We start from the raw sequence: 19,828 nt of genomic DNA on the forward strand, positions 1-19,828 counted from the left end.
CCACCTTGATGTGAATTTTTCAACATTTTTTTGGCCAAAGTAACTCAGTTGATATCAACTTATAACTTGCATATTTAACAATTTAGAACTTACTTTTGTAGGTGGAGCAGCAGGTTTAGGAACTAAGCCTTTATAAACACTTGGACCAGTCCCATTCTTAACTGGCTGTGACTGAAGATTTCCTACTACTGGGAATCCAGATAGTTGTAAGTCTTTTGTATTACCTTTCTTAATGACCAGCATCCTTTGAGTTCTAGATTTAGGATTCGGGGGATATTCTGTATAAATAAAGCACGAGCAACAGTTATACAGTTTAAATTTCAGCATAAAATTAAATCACCAAAGAATAGTATATTCCAAACTTTACTGTATTTAGAAATAACAGCTGCTTCTTGGATAAAATAACTAAGCTATGTAAGTATGAATTATATTCTTGCTTGAGAAATAAAGTTTCAACAATCACCAGACCATAGCAAGGAACTCAGCAATGTCATCTAACATTCAGATATGAATTCAGTTAGACAGTGACCTAGAATGGTAACTATGACCAAGACAAATTTAATTACATTTGAGTATATTTTTCAATTATAAATTTCATCCTAACAGCTCTTAAGACGTGAAATACAAGATACATTTTCCTCTCTCCCATTCTGAAAAGTTTTCCTAATTCTTTTTATTTCATTCATAGTTATTACCAGTAAGAAAGGATCTACAGTCCCTCTATTTCTTAATTCCTGCTCAATTTATGACTAATGAAAAGGGGAACTATGTTTTCACATACCAGTTTATTCAAATATAATTTGAATGAACTGGCCATCCAAACTACACTGAAGGCATTGTGCAAGCTGCAGGGGATCCAACTCAATCCATGCTTCTGAAGACAGTACTAGAAAGCTTTTCTCAAGACAACTAAATTTGCTAAAATATGAAATATAACTTCTAGAGTTTAATCAGTTAATGTGTAACCAAACAGGTAATGTGTAATTTAACAGGTGTTACAATGAGCACGTTCCCAATAATGGCAGTAACATGTCTTTCTTCCTATAGAAAAACTCTGAAAGCCATCAGTTTCACCACTGAAGAGTTTCGAAGAAAAGAATTAACTGGAAACAAAACTGCGGAAAATGTAAATTAAAATTAGTTTAAGATATGATCCTATGAGAAAGTGAGTAGTACATGTGTATATAATGATGGCCTGCATCAAACAAACCAAATTTTCTACTGGTTTATCTCAAAAACTAAACAAGGACTACTAGTGATACAGAGAGAGGCATTCTCAAAGTCCCTCTGAAACTTAACTCTTCAAACTATAGAGCTGATAAAGTAGTTCATTTATTGTAATGCTAAAAAAATAAAAGAACAAGAACCTGAGAATTCCATGGTGGTCCAGTGGTTAGGACTCAGTGCTTTCACTGCACAAGCCCTGTGGTGTAGCAAAAACAAGCAAACAAACCAAAGAACACACCACCCAAGAACCTAAAGCAAACTGAGAAAAGATTCATCTTTCTGAAAGTTAAACATTCAAAGTTTATCTACTAGGGCAAACATTCCAACTTCTCAGCTACCTACAAAGGCCCAAGATGTGAAACCTAAGAAAAATATTTTCAGGCACACAAGGACACTAATTACATTACCAATATATAGTTTTTCTGAAGAACTAACACAATGAAGTCAAAACGAAAATGAAGAATAATGATCTTACACAGAGGCCAATGAAGAACATTAGAAATACTGCTAAACAATTTTAAGTTTTACAATTACTTCTGGTACGCAGAAGGTGACAGCATAAATAAAATAGTAAAAAGACTCCTGAAATTACCAATTATTTAAATTAGAATATAAGAGAAAATCTTAACAGTCTGGTACTCAAAATCTAAGTTAATGAACCTCAGGAATCTGAGGGATGACTGACTGATGCTGGGAAATGCAAAAAGTCTTAGAGTCTCTAAGGTCTAATCTCAGAAAAATCCAAGTGCTGAAGTAGGAGGCGGTTTTATCTGTACATCACAATAAGCTCATACATGACTGGCAAAGACTTCTATTCCAATATCGTCAATTAAGCATACAAGTTTATCTTCCTTCCCTTTTAGATCCTTATGTTAAAATTACCATAATGAGTGTTAGTTGCTCAGTCCCATCTGACTCTCTGCAACCCCAAGGACTGTAGCCTGCCAGGCTCGTCTGTCCATGGGATTCTCAGGCAAGAATACTGCAGTGAGTTGCCATTCCCTTCTCCAGGGGATGTTCCCGACCCAGATATTTAACCCAAGTCTCCTGCATTGCATGCAGGCAGATTCTTTACCATCTGAGCTACCAGGAAGCCCCCCTATAATGAGGGAGGTAAACAAATACAGCAATAAAGAACAGGAGGAGGTTCCTCAGCAATGAATGATATCAACCTGTATTTCAAGAGAATAAATAAAGTAAAGGAAGAAACTTCAGCTTAGAGTGTGTGCACAAAGAAACCCAACAGCTGAGGAGGGGACTAATTTCCACTGTAGAATCTTGGATTGCAGAGTGGGACTTGGAAACGCCTTATAAAGCAGAATACAGAAATGAAATCTTTTCAGACAAAAATCAATCACCAAGAAAAGTAACATAAATCTACTAAAGTAAAATCTTTACTAAAATAAATCCTAAACAATGTACTTTAGGCAGAAGTAAATGATTTCACACTGAAGGCTGAGGGTACAAGATGAAAAAGAAATAATATTTTTGTACTTAAGTCATCACTCATCAAAACTAGAAGACAGAAGAGGAGAACAGATAAGCATGCAGGTATGATTAAGCCTCAATATAATTTCTGACTACAAAGTCCACCTTTCCTAAAACTGGATTTCTAGATACCTAAGAAATACTCTCACAGTCTCCTCAAAGAGGTCTTTGGTGCAAAGAATGAAAGAAAATGCTACAAAGAAAGATGAAGCCTAAGAAATCAGTCACAGACAAGAGGTAGTAAAGTAAAAGATAATAAAGTTACCTAAAAGATGATGAAAGGGACTGGGAGGAAAAAGAAAGTCGGACACAGTGCTGATTTACTTACTAAGCATTCATACTCAAATAGTACAGAAATTAAGACCATGTGCTTTTGTACCAGATTTACAGAATTTTGATACTTGCTCCAACATCACTACTCTCATCTATAAAATGAAAAACAACAGTTCTTGGCTCAGAGTTACAATGAAATGTTCTCTTTAAAGAAAAATGTCCAGAAAAGTCATATACAATCTCCACTGTAATAGGCAACTGTATTTCAAATTAAAGGTGTCTTTTTGAAGAATTTTAAACCTAAAACTTAAACTGAACAACCACAAGAGTATAGATGAGAAAAATTACAACAGAAATAAACAAAATAAAGACTAACCTATATCATATACATCTATGCTGAACACACTACATAAACCTGCCTGTTTAACAAGAAATGTGTTCTTAGTCTAATGGGCCAGGATGGCACGGCGGCTGACAGCAGAGGTGTTCACCTGGTGAAGTGTTCCCAACTGTGTGTGCCACCAGTGTCTGTGTCCTCAGGGTGAGCTGCAGGCAATTCCCGCCACCCTTCCCTGATGCTCTGGAAGACTCTCCAAAGAGCAGCAGATGCTGGTTGTTGAACTGCTGGTATCAAGAGACTGGCTGACCAAAATTGAGAACTTGGACTTCAGAGCCCCTACTTTTTGATAGAGACATTCTAGCTAAGCACTCAAATTAATGTGTTAAATATCAATACAAGAACACAGAAGCCAAAAAGATAAGTGGGGGAGAGGTCTGAGGAAGGGGGAGAGGGGAGGGAGAAGGGAAAGAAGAAGGGTGGGAAAACTGGTTCTTGATGGTAATAATCACATCTAAGCAATGGAAAAGGTGATGGCAGCCCTAGTAACTTAAATCTGCATCATTTCTATTACTTATAAACTGGTTTATCTATTCACAGATTATCTGTGCAAATTCTCTTGACATGAACCTTCTGAGCTAGGTGCTGAATCTGTTAGATTCAAACAGTATCCAATGACCCCTTCTGTACTTTCTCCATTTTATCAACTGGTAAACTTCATGAAAAAGATTCAAATTGCTCATCTTTTTAAAGAGAAAATTTATGCATTGATGAAAGATGCTAACACTTATAAAGAAGAATTAGTGACTTCGGTGACTTCCTTCTATAAATCATATATGCTTATTATCAAGCTCATATAAGCAGATATTCAAACTACCTTCAAAACACCTAAAGGCAAATATGAGTTGTGGATTTTCATATCATTATTTCCTTCTATCCTCACAAACAACTGTAATCTGATGATACCTGGCTTTAAATATTGTTTTATCATCTTGTTATTTCATGCTCTCCCAATATCTTTGAATGTTGTAGTAAGTTTTGTTCCTTAAATACAAAGGCAATAGTGGAGGAGACAGGCTCAATCTTTTGAAGAAAAATTAGAATTAAAACACTGCCACGTATAATACAAAGTAAGTTGGCCACATGCATAAGTTCAAGCTGACATCTCAATTCCTTATTCTCTTTTCTGTTCTCATGCTCTCCATATGGTTGCCTTATATTCTGATTCAATCAGTTTTCACTTTTATTTTTGAATCTATCACTTTTTGTCTTTTTGTAAATCTATCAGAATCTTCCTGACTTACTGGATTTGAACATAATTAGCTAACTCATATTAAACAGCTGTAACGTGATCAAGGATACCAATTTAACAGATAATTTAATATTAACAATGCTTTTCTCATTAGTATTAGCATAGTGCTCCATCCTCATCTCACAGACAAGAAAATTCACTGAGATTAAGTAACCTTCCCAAAGTCTAAGTAACTAATAGGTAAAAGACCTAATGTTAGCACCCAGAACTATCTGATAATGCACTTAACCACTACATTATATTACTGGAGAAAATGGATTAGAGTATTGGCTAGGTCAGACAGTTCAAAACGTATACCATTTTCAACTAAAATACTACTAGTAAGCCTATACTGAATGGTCAAAATAAGAGTCTTGTAAGTGTACACTACCAAGTCAGGGTCCACCCTTCCCCTCATCATCACAGTGATGACAGTTACTAGTTTAGTTTCCTCATCGTGATATAAGAGGCAACTTTACTGTGTGAATAATAGTCAAGTGAAGGATAAATAGTATTTTAATTGCTTTCACACTAATCTGAAGAGGAAACTCAATCACATAAGACATAATAACATATGAGTATCAGAAGCAAAGAATCGGTACCATAGCAATAAAGCCATCTGAACACTAATTTTAAAGGACAAAAATATTCTAAAGATTATTTTTCTATAGATTGGTATTATTTGAATATTGCTATTTTTGATATTTTATATAATGTACAAATCTTGTTTCACAGTAGTATGAGACTTTTAGTCACATGAGTTTCACTGACATAATGTCAAAGAAGAGGCATGATATTCTTTCCTTTAACAAGGTACCCACATTACTCATGAAAAAGAGCAGGCTTTCTAAAACAAAAACAACTTAACTGATAACACTATCTCTAACTCTCTTACTTATGTCATCTTCTCAACTGTGAACATGTGTTATATTACCTTTTTCTTATTGTTATGTTAACAACTGTTTTCACCTGAGACATTGAAGAACGTAGAATCATACCAATATATGAATACTTTTATATAAAGCAATCTGATAAAGATTATTCCCTTCTCTTAATCCCTTTACAAAGTCACCTTAAACACTTTCACTTGTTTTCATGACCTAAACCTCATTTAGTGTTATCATGTCACTCAACCTGTATGCTAGTGGCTAGTATCATTAGAATTCTCTAGAAAACAATCCATCTTTAAGAACTGGTCACCAACTTGCTTTAATTTAGAAGGCTAAACAAATAAAATTCATAGTACTGTATCAAATATGAGCAAAAATTAGGAAGTTCATCAAATTATCAAAGGAGAAACACAAATGTAAATGCTGAGTTGAAACAAAACTAATTAATAGTGACTAAAGGTTTTCATTATTTAGTATCTTAAGCACAAAATGTTAGGCTCTGTTAATACTATGTTGCTGACATATTATGTCAACACAGAATAGCCAGTAGGACTTCTAAAAACACAAGTCAATTTGATAGTTACTAATGTCTCAAACTGCATACAAACACATATCATTTTCTCTCTTTCTCACTACTCAAATCAATCACCCAGCTAAATTATTTTAAAATTCTCACAGGAACACTGAAGTGCCTTGATTTTTTGTTTTATATTTAAATTGCTAGATATAGGAGATAAATTTAGTATGAATCAAGCTCAACAGTAATCCTGGTTAAGATAAAAACACTACAAAAGTCAGTTACAAACTACAAGGAGTTTCCAATAAAACTAAGTTCCAGGTAGAGTTAAACATATATAACAACAGGTTTAAATAGCTTAGCTATTAATACTTCAAACTATTTTTTTTAATTGGGATATTATGTTTAGACTCTTGCAATTTTTGATTTACAAAAGGACAGTTTCAGGGACAAACCAGTGGTATTTTTTAATATATATTACATTTCCATTATTAAATTTTGACTTACCTGGAAGGAAGTAGCACTAGATAAGTTCTACTGAAAATTCTCTGTCTTCCTCAGGAACATAGCTATTTTAAATGTTGCAATGGGGAAAACAATATTTGGGAACCCAGGGCATAAATTAAGAAAGGAATAGTGAAGTGTAATACAATGAAAGTTTCATTGTATTCCTATGGGAAGTACTGGGAATTTAACAATTAATCAAGTCACAGTTTTTTTTTTTTCTAATGCAGACACACTTTTTAGTTTACCTAAGACACAGTAAAGAGTACATCTTCCTTTTAAACATCTTTTCAACTAGTGCTCAAAATCCTTAGACCAACCCTGAAACAGTAGAACCAAAATCTTTATATTAATACATTTTATTCTCAATATTTTAAAAAATGTATTTCTAAATCATTTCTAAAATTATTAACCAAGGATCAGTACCAGTAGTATCTATAGGTAGTTTTATATGACAAATGCTCACTAACATTCCTGATTTTATTTACTTTCATTTTAATCAAATCCAAATTATTCCTAATTTCTTAAGAGATTTTATTTAACACCTTGCAGGTGGTTCTATATATTCTTATGCAATCAGCTGTTCCCAGAAAAACTGAATAATAAGGAAACATACCTAAGAGAGGAGCTTGGGAGATTTTTTTGGTTGGGTATGTGTGTGTCTGGGCGTGTAGGCCTGGGGAGAGTGGTAGAAATACTAATTTGCAATACAGAAAAAACAATGCCATTCACATGGTTCTAACAAAAGTGTCTGACCACCCCCACCCCCACCCTCAAGAAGCCCTTAAATAAATTGGGAGATCAAAAGAAACAAAATAATTCCCCCAGCATATCACCCCCAAATACAATAAAGAACAGCACAGGAAGTGGCAAAGTTTAAAATAATGCCTTTATCGTTAGGACTATTATGCTGTCATAAGCCACGATCCTTTTGTTTTGGTAAATTGCTTATTTTCAATAGAAAAACACAAGAACGTGTGTACAAGTTCCAAAGCAGATGCATCGCCTCTGAATTTGGTATCAAATAATTAAATTTATTTTTCAGATATCAAATCTTCATATTTTAAATTATTCCATTATTTTAAACTTCACTTAAATCTCTAAAAAGCTAATTAAGTTACTCTAAGTGCAGTTTAATCTTCTGTAGATGCTATCAAATTAAACTTTCAGCAGTTTTAAAAAGGGAGTCATTACCAGAAAAACTGTCAAGATTTGACAACCAAAAAGGCAAATAATTTCAAACATAGACTAGTTCTAGACAATTATTTTTAATACTGTCTGTGTAGAACCATTTTCATTAAGTAAAAAATTATTTTTATAGCACACTATGATTAAAATCTTTCCAGTTAAGTTTTCAACTTTGAAAAACTGTAAGTTGAGTTAAACTAAATTTTTTGTTTCAACAGATTATCGAGCTGCTCTCCAAATGATATCAATTCATTACATTTAACTTACTTTTTAAAAAACTCATATCTGAATATACTTAATGGTACTAATATGTGTAAATAATTATCCAAATCAAGCTTTTCTTCTGTCCCCAATATCTTGTTTTATTAAAGTGCTACCTTTTTTTTATAGCTTAGCACATCAAAAACAGGTATTTAAAAGATAAAGTTTAATTCTAGCCTACTATTTTAAAAAACACAAATGTGAAACCTAAAAATAACATTTTATACCAGTCAACGATAGATCAAAAATTACTTACCCCATACACCCGCAGCTAAAGATTTATTCTGATTTGGTTCTCTCTCATATTCAGGATTTAGAGATGGCTGGAAATAAAAGGTGGAATAAAAAGAGCAAATGTTTAAACTGCCCATATTTAAGAAAAAAAAATTCCTTTTAAAAGTAATCTCAAGAATATACTGACAAATTTGACATAATGAACTCTTAACAACACTAATTATTCATAAATCTTACTTTCTGCTTATTGTAACAATTAAAATGGTTAATATCTATACTCACGATAAGTTGAAGAAAACAAGTGTCTTTAAATACTCTCCTCATCCTCAACTACATGAAGAAAAAGTGTTAAAAAAAAAAAGAAGAAAGCAAATGCAGGAGAATGCAGTCTTGGCATCAAAATGAGAAATCATCCTCTCTTAGCATAAGGTTAAGAGCAGACAAGAGGAAATCAGACCAATCCTTAATTCTTCTTAGGTTTGCATCCCTGAATGCTTTAGTTAACAAGCTCACACTCAAAGCAAAGTACAAGTTTATTACTTCACATAGTGATGCTCAGGTTATTAAAAAGAAAACTGAGTTGAGCACTGAATGTGTACTCTAAAGCTAGGCTTAGTAGATGTTTGCTCTTTAGAAAAGGGAAATTTTTTAACTTCTATGAAGAATAAAATGACATAAATTTATCCAAAGTTTTAAAAAACCACATGGTGAGACACAGGAATAAGTAAACAAACGTAAGGAACGAAGAAGATTGGGGAAGGAAAGAGTTACGTACAGAAAGCCTAACGAAATGTAAAGACTAAAGATAACTGAACCAAAATAAATAAATAAAAATTAAAAAACAATTGAACCTGTCAAGTGTGATCTCTGGAGAAAATGATGTGTACTGATTAAATCTCCTGAGAGATCTGATGCTTAAATAGCACTTGTAGAAACCTCATTCGTATTAAAATTACAAGCAACTTACAAAATCCTCAGCCTCAAACTGCTTGCGTTCTCTCTTGTCTTCTTTCCTCCCTGCTTCACTGTCAGGTATGTTGTTTTCATGTAGTCCTTGGCTTTTTCCAGAATGGAAAATACTGCTACGAGAACGGGAACTTCCACCATGGTATCCCCCTCGATGATTTATGTTTTCAGTACCATTTCTTCCATGTGTACGCCATCCATTTTTTTCTTTCCTTCCAAAGTTACCTTTTCAAAATAATGGCAAAGTATTACAAATTCAAAGATGGTTATGCTTAAAGACTCAATCACAATCAAAACAATTCCTGCAAGAATGTGAAGAAAATTCTTCTTAAACTCTACTATTCCTCAGCAACTTTACCTCCATTAGGACGTCCAATACCAGAATCAAAGCCATCTGAAGAGTTGTGTCGTCGGCGGTTCACATCGTAACGATTTTCTGTCCATGAAAAGTTTTCAGAATGCTTTTCAAAATTCAGTGACGACTGAAACAAATTATAAGATAAACATATATATAAAATCTGACTAACTTTAGAAACTAGTAATACACTGGCTTATTTATTCCCGAGAATTTTAAATGGTTAAGTAGGATATTTTATAATTATTTCAATTGTTTGGTAACCAAAAACTTGTAAGAGGGATTCCACTGTTAATCTATTTTTTCTACCTAAGATAAACCAGAGCACCATTCTGAAAGTTTAACAACTATATTCACTCAAAAACTTTAAAGGTAAAGACACTGTAAAGGCATCAAGGCAAATATATATAGTACACTTCTTTTAAAATAAAACATACTATCGTGTATTTCACATTCTTTGATTTAAATAGCTCAAGGTTTTCTTCAAGATCAGAAAATTATGGCGAATCAAGCTACAGTTCTATTTTAAGTTCTCTATAGATTTACTTCCAAACTCCTCTTCCCCAAAACAAGTGTTTTAAAAATCTGTCAAAGAAAGAATGTTGTAAAAACAATTATTACAATTCTCTCCAGGACAAACAGAAAAGCTCCTCAGTTTTAATACAAACACACTGCACACACTCTTTACTTAAGTAGGCTCCTCCTCATGGCCACGGTGGGACTTACTGGTCCAAGTTCCCCTATTGCTCCTGGCTTCATCCTCATGCTGCTTCTATGCATGAAAGACAAAGCCCTTCATCTGTCTTCCACCAGCATCCATGAAACAACAGTGACAGCCTGGCTTGCTAAGCTTTTAAGTAGGGTAAAAACCCAAACACTTCACAACCCTACCAGTTATGGTGATGAAGATACCACGCTCTCAAAGCTAAAACTTTCTAGAAAAACAAGGCCAGACAGGGGCACAGGATAAGATTCTTCAGGACCTGGCAACAATTGTTCTCATCCAAATGATGGGTGAAAGTAAAGGTTCCTCACTGTTTAGCGACCAAGTAAGTGGCAAGGGGCAGGACTGAAGCAAGATGTCCAAACAGTGCTTTAATGCTGAAACTCTCTCCTCTGAGTAGAAGGAAGTGATGTATTATCATGAGAGATGGGGTCCCATCTGAAAGGCAATATGGCTGTAGCTGCTGAAGTCAAGAGGTCACCAAAGCTGAATAGCAATGAGAATAGAGAGTTTGGGAAAGACTGAAAACATTAAAAGTAAATTTGTTAAGGCCAAACTGCTACTGACACTGGAAACAAAGAAAACTGCAAAGCCTAGCTTCCTGGAGTGGATTTATTCTGTGCTCTTTGTACTTTCTGATTCTTCTTCCCCACATCAAACTCAGCTGCTTTAACAAGAAAGTGTACGTCAGAACTTAAGGCAAGAAACAAACAAACTCTTATAGTTCTGTTGCACACAGGTACCCAAGTCACCATCCTTCCCAGCCCCATGGAGGGGAGACAGTATTAAGCACAAGAGTGACTCAACCTTTTCCGTATAAGGCAAAGCCATGGCACTGTGGTACATGAATGCATGAAATGTCCCAGGCTGGGGTGTTTCCTGGGGCCAGCCAGGAGGTACATAAAAGAGAAATTAACACCAATCCTGGCTTGAGAAGCCAGAAGAGAAAAAGCCTCCAGGCCACCCATGCAACCCCCAAAGGAACAGTCTTCCCCTCCTCCCTGAACTTTCCCACATTCCATGCTAAAGAAATCAAGAGAGGTCCTGAAAGCTTAGACTGTAACTCTGATATGCACATACATACTAAACTCCTTAGTCTAGGCAAGAATATACAACAGAGAAAAGACAATCTCTAACAAGTGGTGCTGGGAAAACTGGTCAACCACTTGTAAAAGAATGAAACTAGAACACTTTCTAACACCATACACAAAAATAAGCTCAAAATGGATTAAAGATCTAAATGTAAGACCAGAAACTATAAAACTCCTAGAGGAAAACATAGGCAAAACACTCTCTGACATAAATCACAGCAAGATCCTCTATGACCCACCTCCCAGAGTAATGGAAATAAAAGCAAAAATAAACAAATGGGACCTAATTAAACTTAAAAGCTTTTGCACAATGAAGGAAACCATAAGCAAGGTGAAAAGACAGCCTTCAGAATGGGAGAAAATAATAGCAAACGAAGCAACTGACAAATAACTAATCTCAAAAATATACAAGCAGCTCCTGCAGCTTAATTCCAGAAAAATAAACAACCCAATAAAAAAATGGGCCAAAGAACTAAACAGACACTCCAAAGAAGACCTACGGATCGCTAACAAACACATGAAAAGATGCTCACCATCACTCATTATCAGAGAAATGCAAATCAAAACCTCAATGAGGTACCATCTCACGCCGGTCAGAATGGCCGCTATCCAAAAGTCTACAAGCAATAAATGCTGGAGAGGGTGTGGAGAAAAAGGAACCCTCTTACACTGTTGGTGGGAATGCAAACTAGTACAGCCACTATGGAGAACAGTGTGGAGATTCCTTAAAAAACCGGAAATAGAACTGCCATATGACCCAGCAAACCTACTGCTGGGCATACACACTGAGGAAACCAGAATTGAAAGAGACACGTGTACCCCAATGTTCATCGCAGCACTGTTTACAATAGCCAGGACATGGAAGCAACCTAGATGTCCACTGGCAGACGAATGGATAAGAAAGCTGTGGTACATATACACAATGGAATATTACTCAGCCATTAAAAAGAATGCATTTGAATCAGTTCTAATGAGGTGGGTGAAACTGGAGCCTATTATACAGAATGAAGTCAGTCAGAAAGAAAAACACCAATACAGTATATTAACGCATATATGCAATTTAGAAAGATGGCAACGATGACCCTATATGCGAGACAGCCAAAGAGACACAGATGTAAAGAACAGACTTTTCGACTCTGTGGGAGAAGGCGAGGGTGGGATGATTTGAGAGAATAGCATTGAAACATGTATATTACCATATGTGAAATAGATCGCCGGTCCAGGTTTGATGCATGAGACATGGTGCTCAGGGCCGGAGCACTGGGATGACGCTGAGCGATGGGATGGGGAGGGAGGTGGGTTCAGTTTGGGGAATGCATGTACACCCATGGCTGATTCATGTCAATGTATGGCCAAAACCACTGCAGTACTGTAAAGTAATTAGCCTCCAATTAAATAAATTTTAAAAAATAAATAAAATAAACAAACTCCTCAGTCTGTGTGCCCATGGTGGGAATGGACCCTAGTATCCGAACATGGCTGATAAGAATTTGGAAAAATCTCAGCAGTAAGAGTAGGAAATTAAAGCAATCCTGCAGGTGGGGCCACTAGGCCAATTCAACGTACCACTGTGTTTCATAGTTGATGTTAACGTTACATGCTTATACTAAAAATGCTCTAGATTCTCCCATTCAGGAAATGTCACAGGTTGACAGATGATTCCCATCCCCTTCAAAATGGTCTAATAAAAAGTACACCTTCCAGAAGGGAAAAAAAGAAAATCGTATGTGGCCAAAGACTTGGCTCTGCAGTGTTCAGAAAGACTATTTTCCAGTACTGCGATGCCATCTGCCTGACACACACACCAAGTACACACTCCTTTTAAAAACTGAGTTCCCCTGGTAGCCTAGTGGTTAGGATTCCAGGCGTTCACTGCCATGGCCAAGGTTCAGTGTTCAATCCCTAGTCAGCCAAAAAAAGAATGTGGCTCCTGCCATAATGCTGAGCTCTTACTGAAAGCAAACTTAAACTAAAGACTAACCAATATAAGAACCCAAGAGGGCTCTTGATCAAATGGAAATTATGTGTTCAACACCACAGCTGGCCTCACCCTTGAAGCGCCAAACATAAATCTGCAGTATACTTTATTCTCCCTCCTGCCACCATGACAAGCCAGTGTTTCAATAAGGTTCTCAAATCAGAAAAGTTCCTCTACATGATTGAGCCTGGTTCATTGATAGTTCAGCCAAGTTAAAAGATGATGGTACACACAGTAGCCACCCAGCCCCAACAAACTCTGGAAAACCAAATGGGTAAGTGCCAATCACTTCAATGGAATAAAAGCTATGATCCCTGCCTTAGATATTCTTAAGGACAAGACATTTTATATTTTTCTAACTCTTGTATTGTTGCCAGTAGCCTCGTCATCTCATCTATCACGGAAAAACTATAGACTGGCCGATTAAAAACATCTCTTGGAGTCACCCATGATGGGAAACTGCAGCTGCTGCTGAGACAATCTGAGTCACTCATGTTGATTCAGTAAAGCTTGCTATCTGATGAGAGTGAATGGGCTTTGAGAGTGACTGAAATTAGAATGCTGATCAAATCTTCAGCATACCACCTAGACCCATCATCACACCAGACATGGAACACACCCACTATCACAGACTGGTTACAAAAGAAAGGACTTTATCTTTCTGATGCAGAAACCTCTACTGCATGCCAGCTTGTGACTCCTGCCAAAAGTTGGTCCATTTGCCTCACTGTAAAGAACACACCACACAGAACTACATCAAAGATTTGACTTCTTCATGGAGTCCTCAATGGAGTTGTACCACTATTGAAACTTTTTCAGGTTACATTATTATTGCTGCAGTCTGATGGGCTAACTCTGGTCACACTATTATGTCTCCTGAAATTAATTCATGAAATGTGTTGGGTATATTCCAGACCAGAACAGTTCATTAACAGTACATCTTTTGTCAAAAAGTCATCTTGCAATGAATCAATACTCAAAGTACTCAATGGACGTTTCATACTATTATTCACAAGTACAGACAAGCATTTTAACAGTCTCCTCAAAATTCAACTCAGAACCACTTATACTACACTTCTATACCCCTCATCTCTTCCCACATCTTAGTAAGATGAATGAATGCAGCATAACCAAAAGGGAATCATCTCCTCTTGGCCACTTCTTGTGTAGTAATCAGGATGACACAGTGGAGAGTTATGACAGTAAACAGACTTACACTAAAAATTCTGCTCTGATTATCCCCAGATATAACGTTTCTTTCTTTTCCCTAAGAACAACTACAGGCCAGGCAACCCCTCAGGGTGATGGCTAACCAAAAAGGAATTCAAACAAATCTAGTTTGGCCACCTGGATTCTCCTGTTGAACTGGCAGGTCCTAGACATGTAGACAACAGCCATTTGCTTGTGTACACTTCTCACGGAGTCCCCACCAAAGTAGACCAAGGTGAGGGTGAGGTATCTTTAAAATGGGGTCTCTGAAAATTATTTAAAAATGCCCCTGTCCCACTCACATCCAGTTCCTCTAGATTAAAATATCTAGGTACAAGAGTTTTTAAGTGAAGTTAGAGCTATGGGAATGGGACACACTGCATACAGATTTCATGGCTGTATACAGAGGGAGAGCAAAAACCCTAGCAATCAGGAGAAGAAACATCTTTAACACCAGAAAGCACAGGTACAAAGGAGAACAATTAATGATCTCCCTATCCCCTGGAACAAGGGTCCCCAACACCCCAGGCCATGGACCAATACAGGTCCGTGGCCTGTTAGGAACCAAGCCGCAAGCAGGTGAGCAGTGGGTGAGTGAGAGAAGCTTCAAGTGTATTTACAGCTGCTCCCCATCATTCACGTTACTGCCTGAGCTCCACCTCCTGTCAGATCAGCGAAAGCATTAAATTCTCATAGGATTGCAAACCCTACCATGAACCATGCACAGAATGGACCTAAGTTTCAACTCCTTATGAGAATCTAATGCCTGATGATCTGAGGTGGAGCTGAGATGGTGATGCTAGTAGCACTGGGGAGCAGCTGCAAATACAGATTACCATTAGCAGAGGTCTGACTGCAGTGAAAGTCAAAGTCTCTCAGTCCTGTCCAACTCTTTTGTGACCCCATGAACTATACAGTCCATTGAATTCTCCAGGCCAGAATACTGGAGTGAGTAGCCTTTCCCTTCTCCAGGGGATCTTCCCAATCCAGGGATTGAACCCAGGTCTCCCGCATTGCAGGCAGATTCTTTGCCAGCTGAGCCACAAGGTATGGACTCCTCACTGCACAGAGACCATAATAAACCAACTGCTTACAGATTATCATCAAAACCCTATCAGTGAATGTCAAGTCACAACTGGGCCACATCTGGTGGCAGGCTTTATAGGGGCAAATGAGTTGATGTCCTTCAACTGTACAGCTGCATCTGGTGAAAACCTTTAAGTTAGAATCCAACACTTATTTTAGTCTGTGTGTGGCCTGCCCATTGTTTTATTTACCACTTCCATCCATCCCTCCTTCCCACCCCGCACATTTGTCTGGGTCACAGTTTTTTTGGGAGGCCCACAAAAGCTGTGCTGTGTTTAGTTGCTCAATCATGTCCGACTCTTTGTGACCCTATGGACTACAGACAGCCAGACTTCTCTGTCCTTGGAGATTCTCCACACAAGAATACTGCACTGGGTGGCCATGCCCTCCTCCAGGGGATCTTCCCAACCCAGGGATCGAACCAGGGTCTCCTGGCATTGCAGGCAGATTCTTTACCAGCTGAGCTACCAAGGAAGCCCCACAAAAGATAATCCTAGCCAAAATGAGTAAGAAAACAAACACTGCTGGAGCACTTCTTTGAAAAGTGGGGAAAGACCCAGGTGAAACAGCAAAAGACTCTTAAGACTGCCAACAAAAAAGAAAGCTGCACTTAAGAATCCTACTTAAATTACAAGTACACTGCAACAGGTGATTCACATTCTCCAAGTCTACCTTGTTTAATATGTGCTGACTGGCTACCCAAAGAAGCCATGAAACCTTCAAAACTGCTTCACCGCATGGAGCCCAAGTACCCTGCATTAAAAGACAAGCCTCTGGAGTTTTTCAAAAGAAAAAGACATAATGAGGAACAGAAGCAATTATTGAAGACCTCCACTTCATCAAACGTGTCTGCACTGAGAGCATCATTCTTAGTAGCTAACTAAAAATTGCTAAAGTTAAGGTCTGTATTATTAATGAAGAGTTGATTCTGCCTGCTGCTAAGGACAACTGTCTTAGACTTTCAGGAAAGGCTGCAGCCCAAAAGGCGGCATGTGTTCCTCTTCCAGCTAGCACCATAACTAGATGAACTGATGGAACACCAGAAGATACCAAGACACAGTTGTTAAAGAGGATTAGAGAGTCACCACAGTATGCAATCCAGGTTGACGAGAATCTACCGACATGAACAAGGCAACAATGCTTGGTTTTGTGAGATCTGTTTTTCACGAGGATGTGCATGAGGATATGTTATGTACACTGAAGTTGCCAACCAACACCACAGGTGCAGAACTATTCAAATCTCTGAATAGTTACATACCAGGAAAATTGAATCAATCATTTTGTAGGTGGGTTGGGGGGGGGGGGGGCGGGAATAAGCCACAGAATGTTTTCTATTGAGGATCAGGGTTGCTTTCTGACCCACTGTATTGCCTCTATAATTGTAGGTAATAATAATACCAAATCTCAAGTCAGTTTCCCTTGAGTGTTTTTTTTTTTTTGGGAGGGGGGGCAGTCCTAAGAAATCTTAGTTCCCTGACCAGGGATCAAACCCATGCCCCCTGTGGTGGAAGTGTGCAGTTTTAACCTCTGGACCACCAGGGAAGTCCCTCCCTTAAGTGGACTTTAAAGGATAACAGAGTGGCTTTAGACCATATATTGGTTGGCTGAAAAAAATCATTTACTAGTACCCCATAAGTTATTCACAACTGGCTAAATCCTGGTCTCACTCGCTGTTGCTTGGGACATTGGTAGTAGTAGCCTTAATTGCTGTGTAAGACAATTAAATGGATTTGGTTCTAGTCTCTGTCAAATTAATCAGAGTAGCTGAGAGGGCTACAATCATGCGAAATTCAAGTTTGGCTGCAACATGTATGGACTGTTGGGACAGGAAATCATCATGGACCCTGAGCATCCCTCAGTTCAGTTTAGTTGCTCAGTCCAACTCTGCAACCCCATGGACTGCAGCACACCAAGTTTCCTTGTCCATCACCAACTCCTGGAGCTTGCTCCAACTCATTCCATTGAGTTGGTGATGCCATCCAACTATCTTATCCTCTGTTGTCCCCTTCTCCTCGTGCTCTCAATCTTTCCCAGCATCCGGGTCTTTTCCAGTGAGTCAGTTTTTCACATCCAGTGGCCAAAATATTGGAGTTTCAGCTTCAGCATCAGGCCTTCCAATGACTATTCAGGATTGATTTCCTTTAGGATTGACTGGTTTGATCTTCTTGCAGTCCAAGGGACTCTCAAGAGTCTTCTCCAACACCACACTTCCTTTGTCAGCAAAGTAATGTCTCTGCTTTTTAATATGCTATCTAAGTTGGTCATAGCTTTTCTTCAAGGAGCAAGCATCTTTTAATTTCATGGCTGCAGCCACCATCTGATTTTGGAGCTACAAAGGAAAGTTTGTCACTGTTTCCACTGTTTCCCCATCTATCTGCCATGAAGTGATGGCACCAGATGCCATGATCTATCTTCGTTTTTTGAATGTTGAGTTTTAAGCCAATTTTTTAACTCTCCTCTTTCACTTTCATCAAAAGGCTCTTTAGTTCTTCACTTTCTGCCATAAAGGTGTTGTCATATGCGTATCTAAGGTTATTGATGTTTCTCCTAGCAATCTTGATTCCAGCTTGTGCTTCATCCAGCCTGGCATTTCACATGATGTACTCTGCATATAAGTTAAATAAGCAAGGTGACAATATACAGCTTTGACGTACTCCTTTCCCAATTTGGAACCTGTCTGTTGTTCCCTGTCCAGTTCTAACTGTTGCTTCTTGACCTGCAAACAGATTTCTTAGGAGGCAGGTAAGGTGGTCTGATATTCCCATCTCTTGAAGAATTTCCACAGTTTGTTGTGATCCACACAGTCAAAGGCTTTGGTATAGTCAATCAAGCAGAAGTAGATGTTTCTCTGGAACTCTCTTGCTTTTTCTATGATCCAATGGATGTTGGCAGCTTGATTTCTGGTTCCTCTGCCTTTTCTAAAACCAGCTTGAACATCTGGAAGTTCTCAATTCCTGTACTGTTGTAGCCTTGCTTGGAGAATTTTGAGCATTACTTTGCTAGTGTGTGAGATGAGTGCAACTGTGCAGTAGTTTGAACCTTCTTTGGCATTGCCTTTCTTTAGGACTGGAATGAAAACTGGCCTTTTTCCAGTCCTATGGCCACTGCTGAGTTTTCTACATTTGCTGGCATATTGAGTGCAGCACTTTAACAGCATCATCTTTTAGGATTTGAAACACAGCCCCACTCATCAACAGAAAATTGGATTAAAGGTTTACTGAGTATGGCCCCACCCATCAGAACAAGCCCCAGTTTCCCCCACAGTCAGTCAGCAAGTTTCTTATCCTTATCAGAAGGCAGAGAGAAAAAAAACCACAATCACAGAAAACTAATCAAACCAATCACAGGGACCACAACTCAATGAAACTATGGGCCATGCTGTGTAGGGCCACCCAAGACGGATAGGTCATGATGGAGAGTTCTGACAAAACGTGGTCTACTGGAAAAGGGAATGGCCAACCACTTCAGTATTCTTCCCTTGAGAGCCCCATGAACAGTATGAAAAGGCAAAAAGATGTGACACAGAATCCCTCCATGTTCTTATTTGTATGCCAAGAACACAAGGCCTTGACAGCTCTTTCTATGGCCCTTTTCTCAGGGTTATCTTCGCAGAGAATATCGAGGGTCAGGTAATGTCCTACTCTGGGACAAAGAGCAGTATTCTTATAAATGTGGCAGATATACAAGGGAGGCATATACCTGGGCTGCTCCATGTCAACTCCCAGAGGTTTTAAGGGACAGGAAGAACCAGTGCCAAATCATGCTTATGCCGCCTGCTGTGCTAATAATGCACTTTGTCTCATGAGACCCGGAAGTCTCATCTTCTGCCAGCATCCAAGAAACAGTAACAAACTAGCGTGTTACAGTTATCTTGAAAGTAGGATAAAATTTCAGACCTTTCAGACTCTGACATATAGCTAGCATAGTAAAATATGAATAAGAAACACAAGTAACAGGATTGAAAATATAGAAAGAAAACTGATATTTGTGAATGAATGATTTTCCACATTAAAAATTCCAAAAGACATTAAAGTAAAAATTAATCAATGTTGCTAGAAACAACACTAATACAAGATACAATATATATGCTAGAAAGACTTAATAAGAAAGTTTTTTTCTAAATATTTATTTATTCGGCTGAGCCAGGTCTTAGTTGGTGCATGTAGGATCTTTAGTTGTGGCATGTGGGACCTAGTTCCCTGACCAGGG

The 19,828-nt window shown here is 37.8% G+C and overlaps 1 protein-coding gene across 3 annotated transcripts in view; it reads right to left on the bottom strand.

Annotated features, from left to right (window-relative positions):
• GPBP1 (GC-rich promoter binding protein 1) overlaps nt 1-19,828 on the bottom strand; it is a 68,175-nt gene that overhangs the window by 9,173 nt on the left and 39,174 nt on the right. For 2 of the 3 annotated variants that reach the window (XM_043488550.1, XM_043488551.1), the window contains exons 4-8: nt 9,535-9,658; nt 9,178-9,401; nt 8,233-8,299; nt 7,144-7,203; nt 94-278 (exon numbers count right to left, since the gene is read on the bottom strand). In XM_043488550.1, coding sequence (XP_043344485.1) covers nt 94-278; nt 7,144-7,203; nt 8,233-8,299; nt 9,178-9,401; nt 9,535-9,658 — 660 coding nt within the window. The remainder of the gene's footprint in view (nt 1-93; nt 279-7,143; nt 7,204-8,232; nt 8,300-9,177; nt 9,402-9,534; nt 9,659-19,828) is intronic. The other variant, XM_043488552.1, reaches the window with a different exon arrangement.

The sequence above is a fragment of the Cervus canadensis genome, chromosome 16 (assembly GCF_019320065.1).
Source record: "Cervus canadensis isolate Bull #8, Minnesota chromosome 16, ASM1932006v1, whole genome shotgun sequence".
Lineage (NCBI taxonomy): Eukaryota > Metazoa > Chordata > Mammalia > Artiodactyla > Cervidae > Cervus > Cervus canadensis.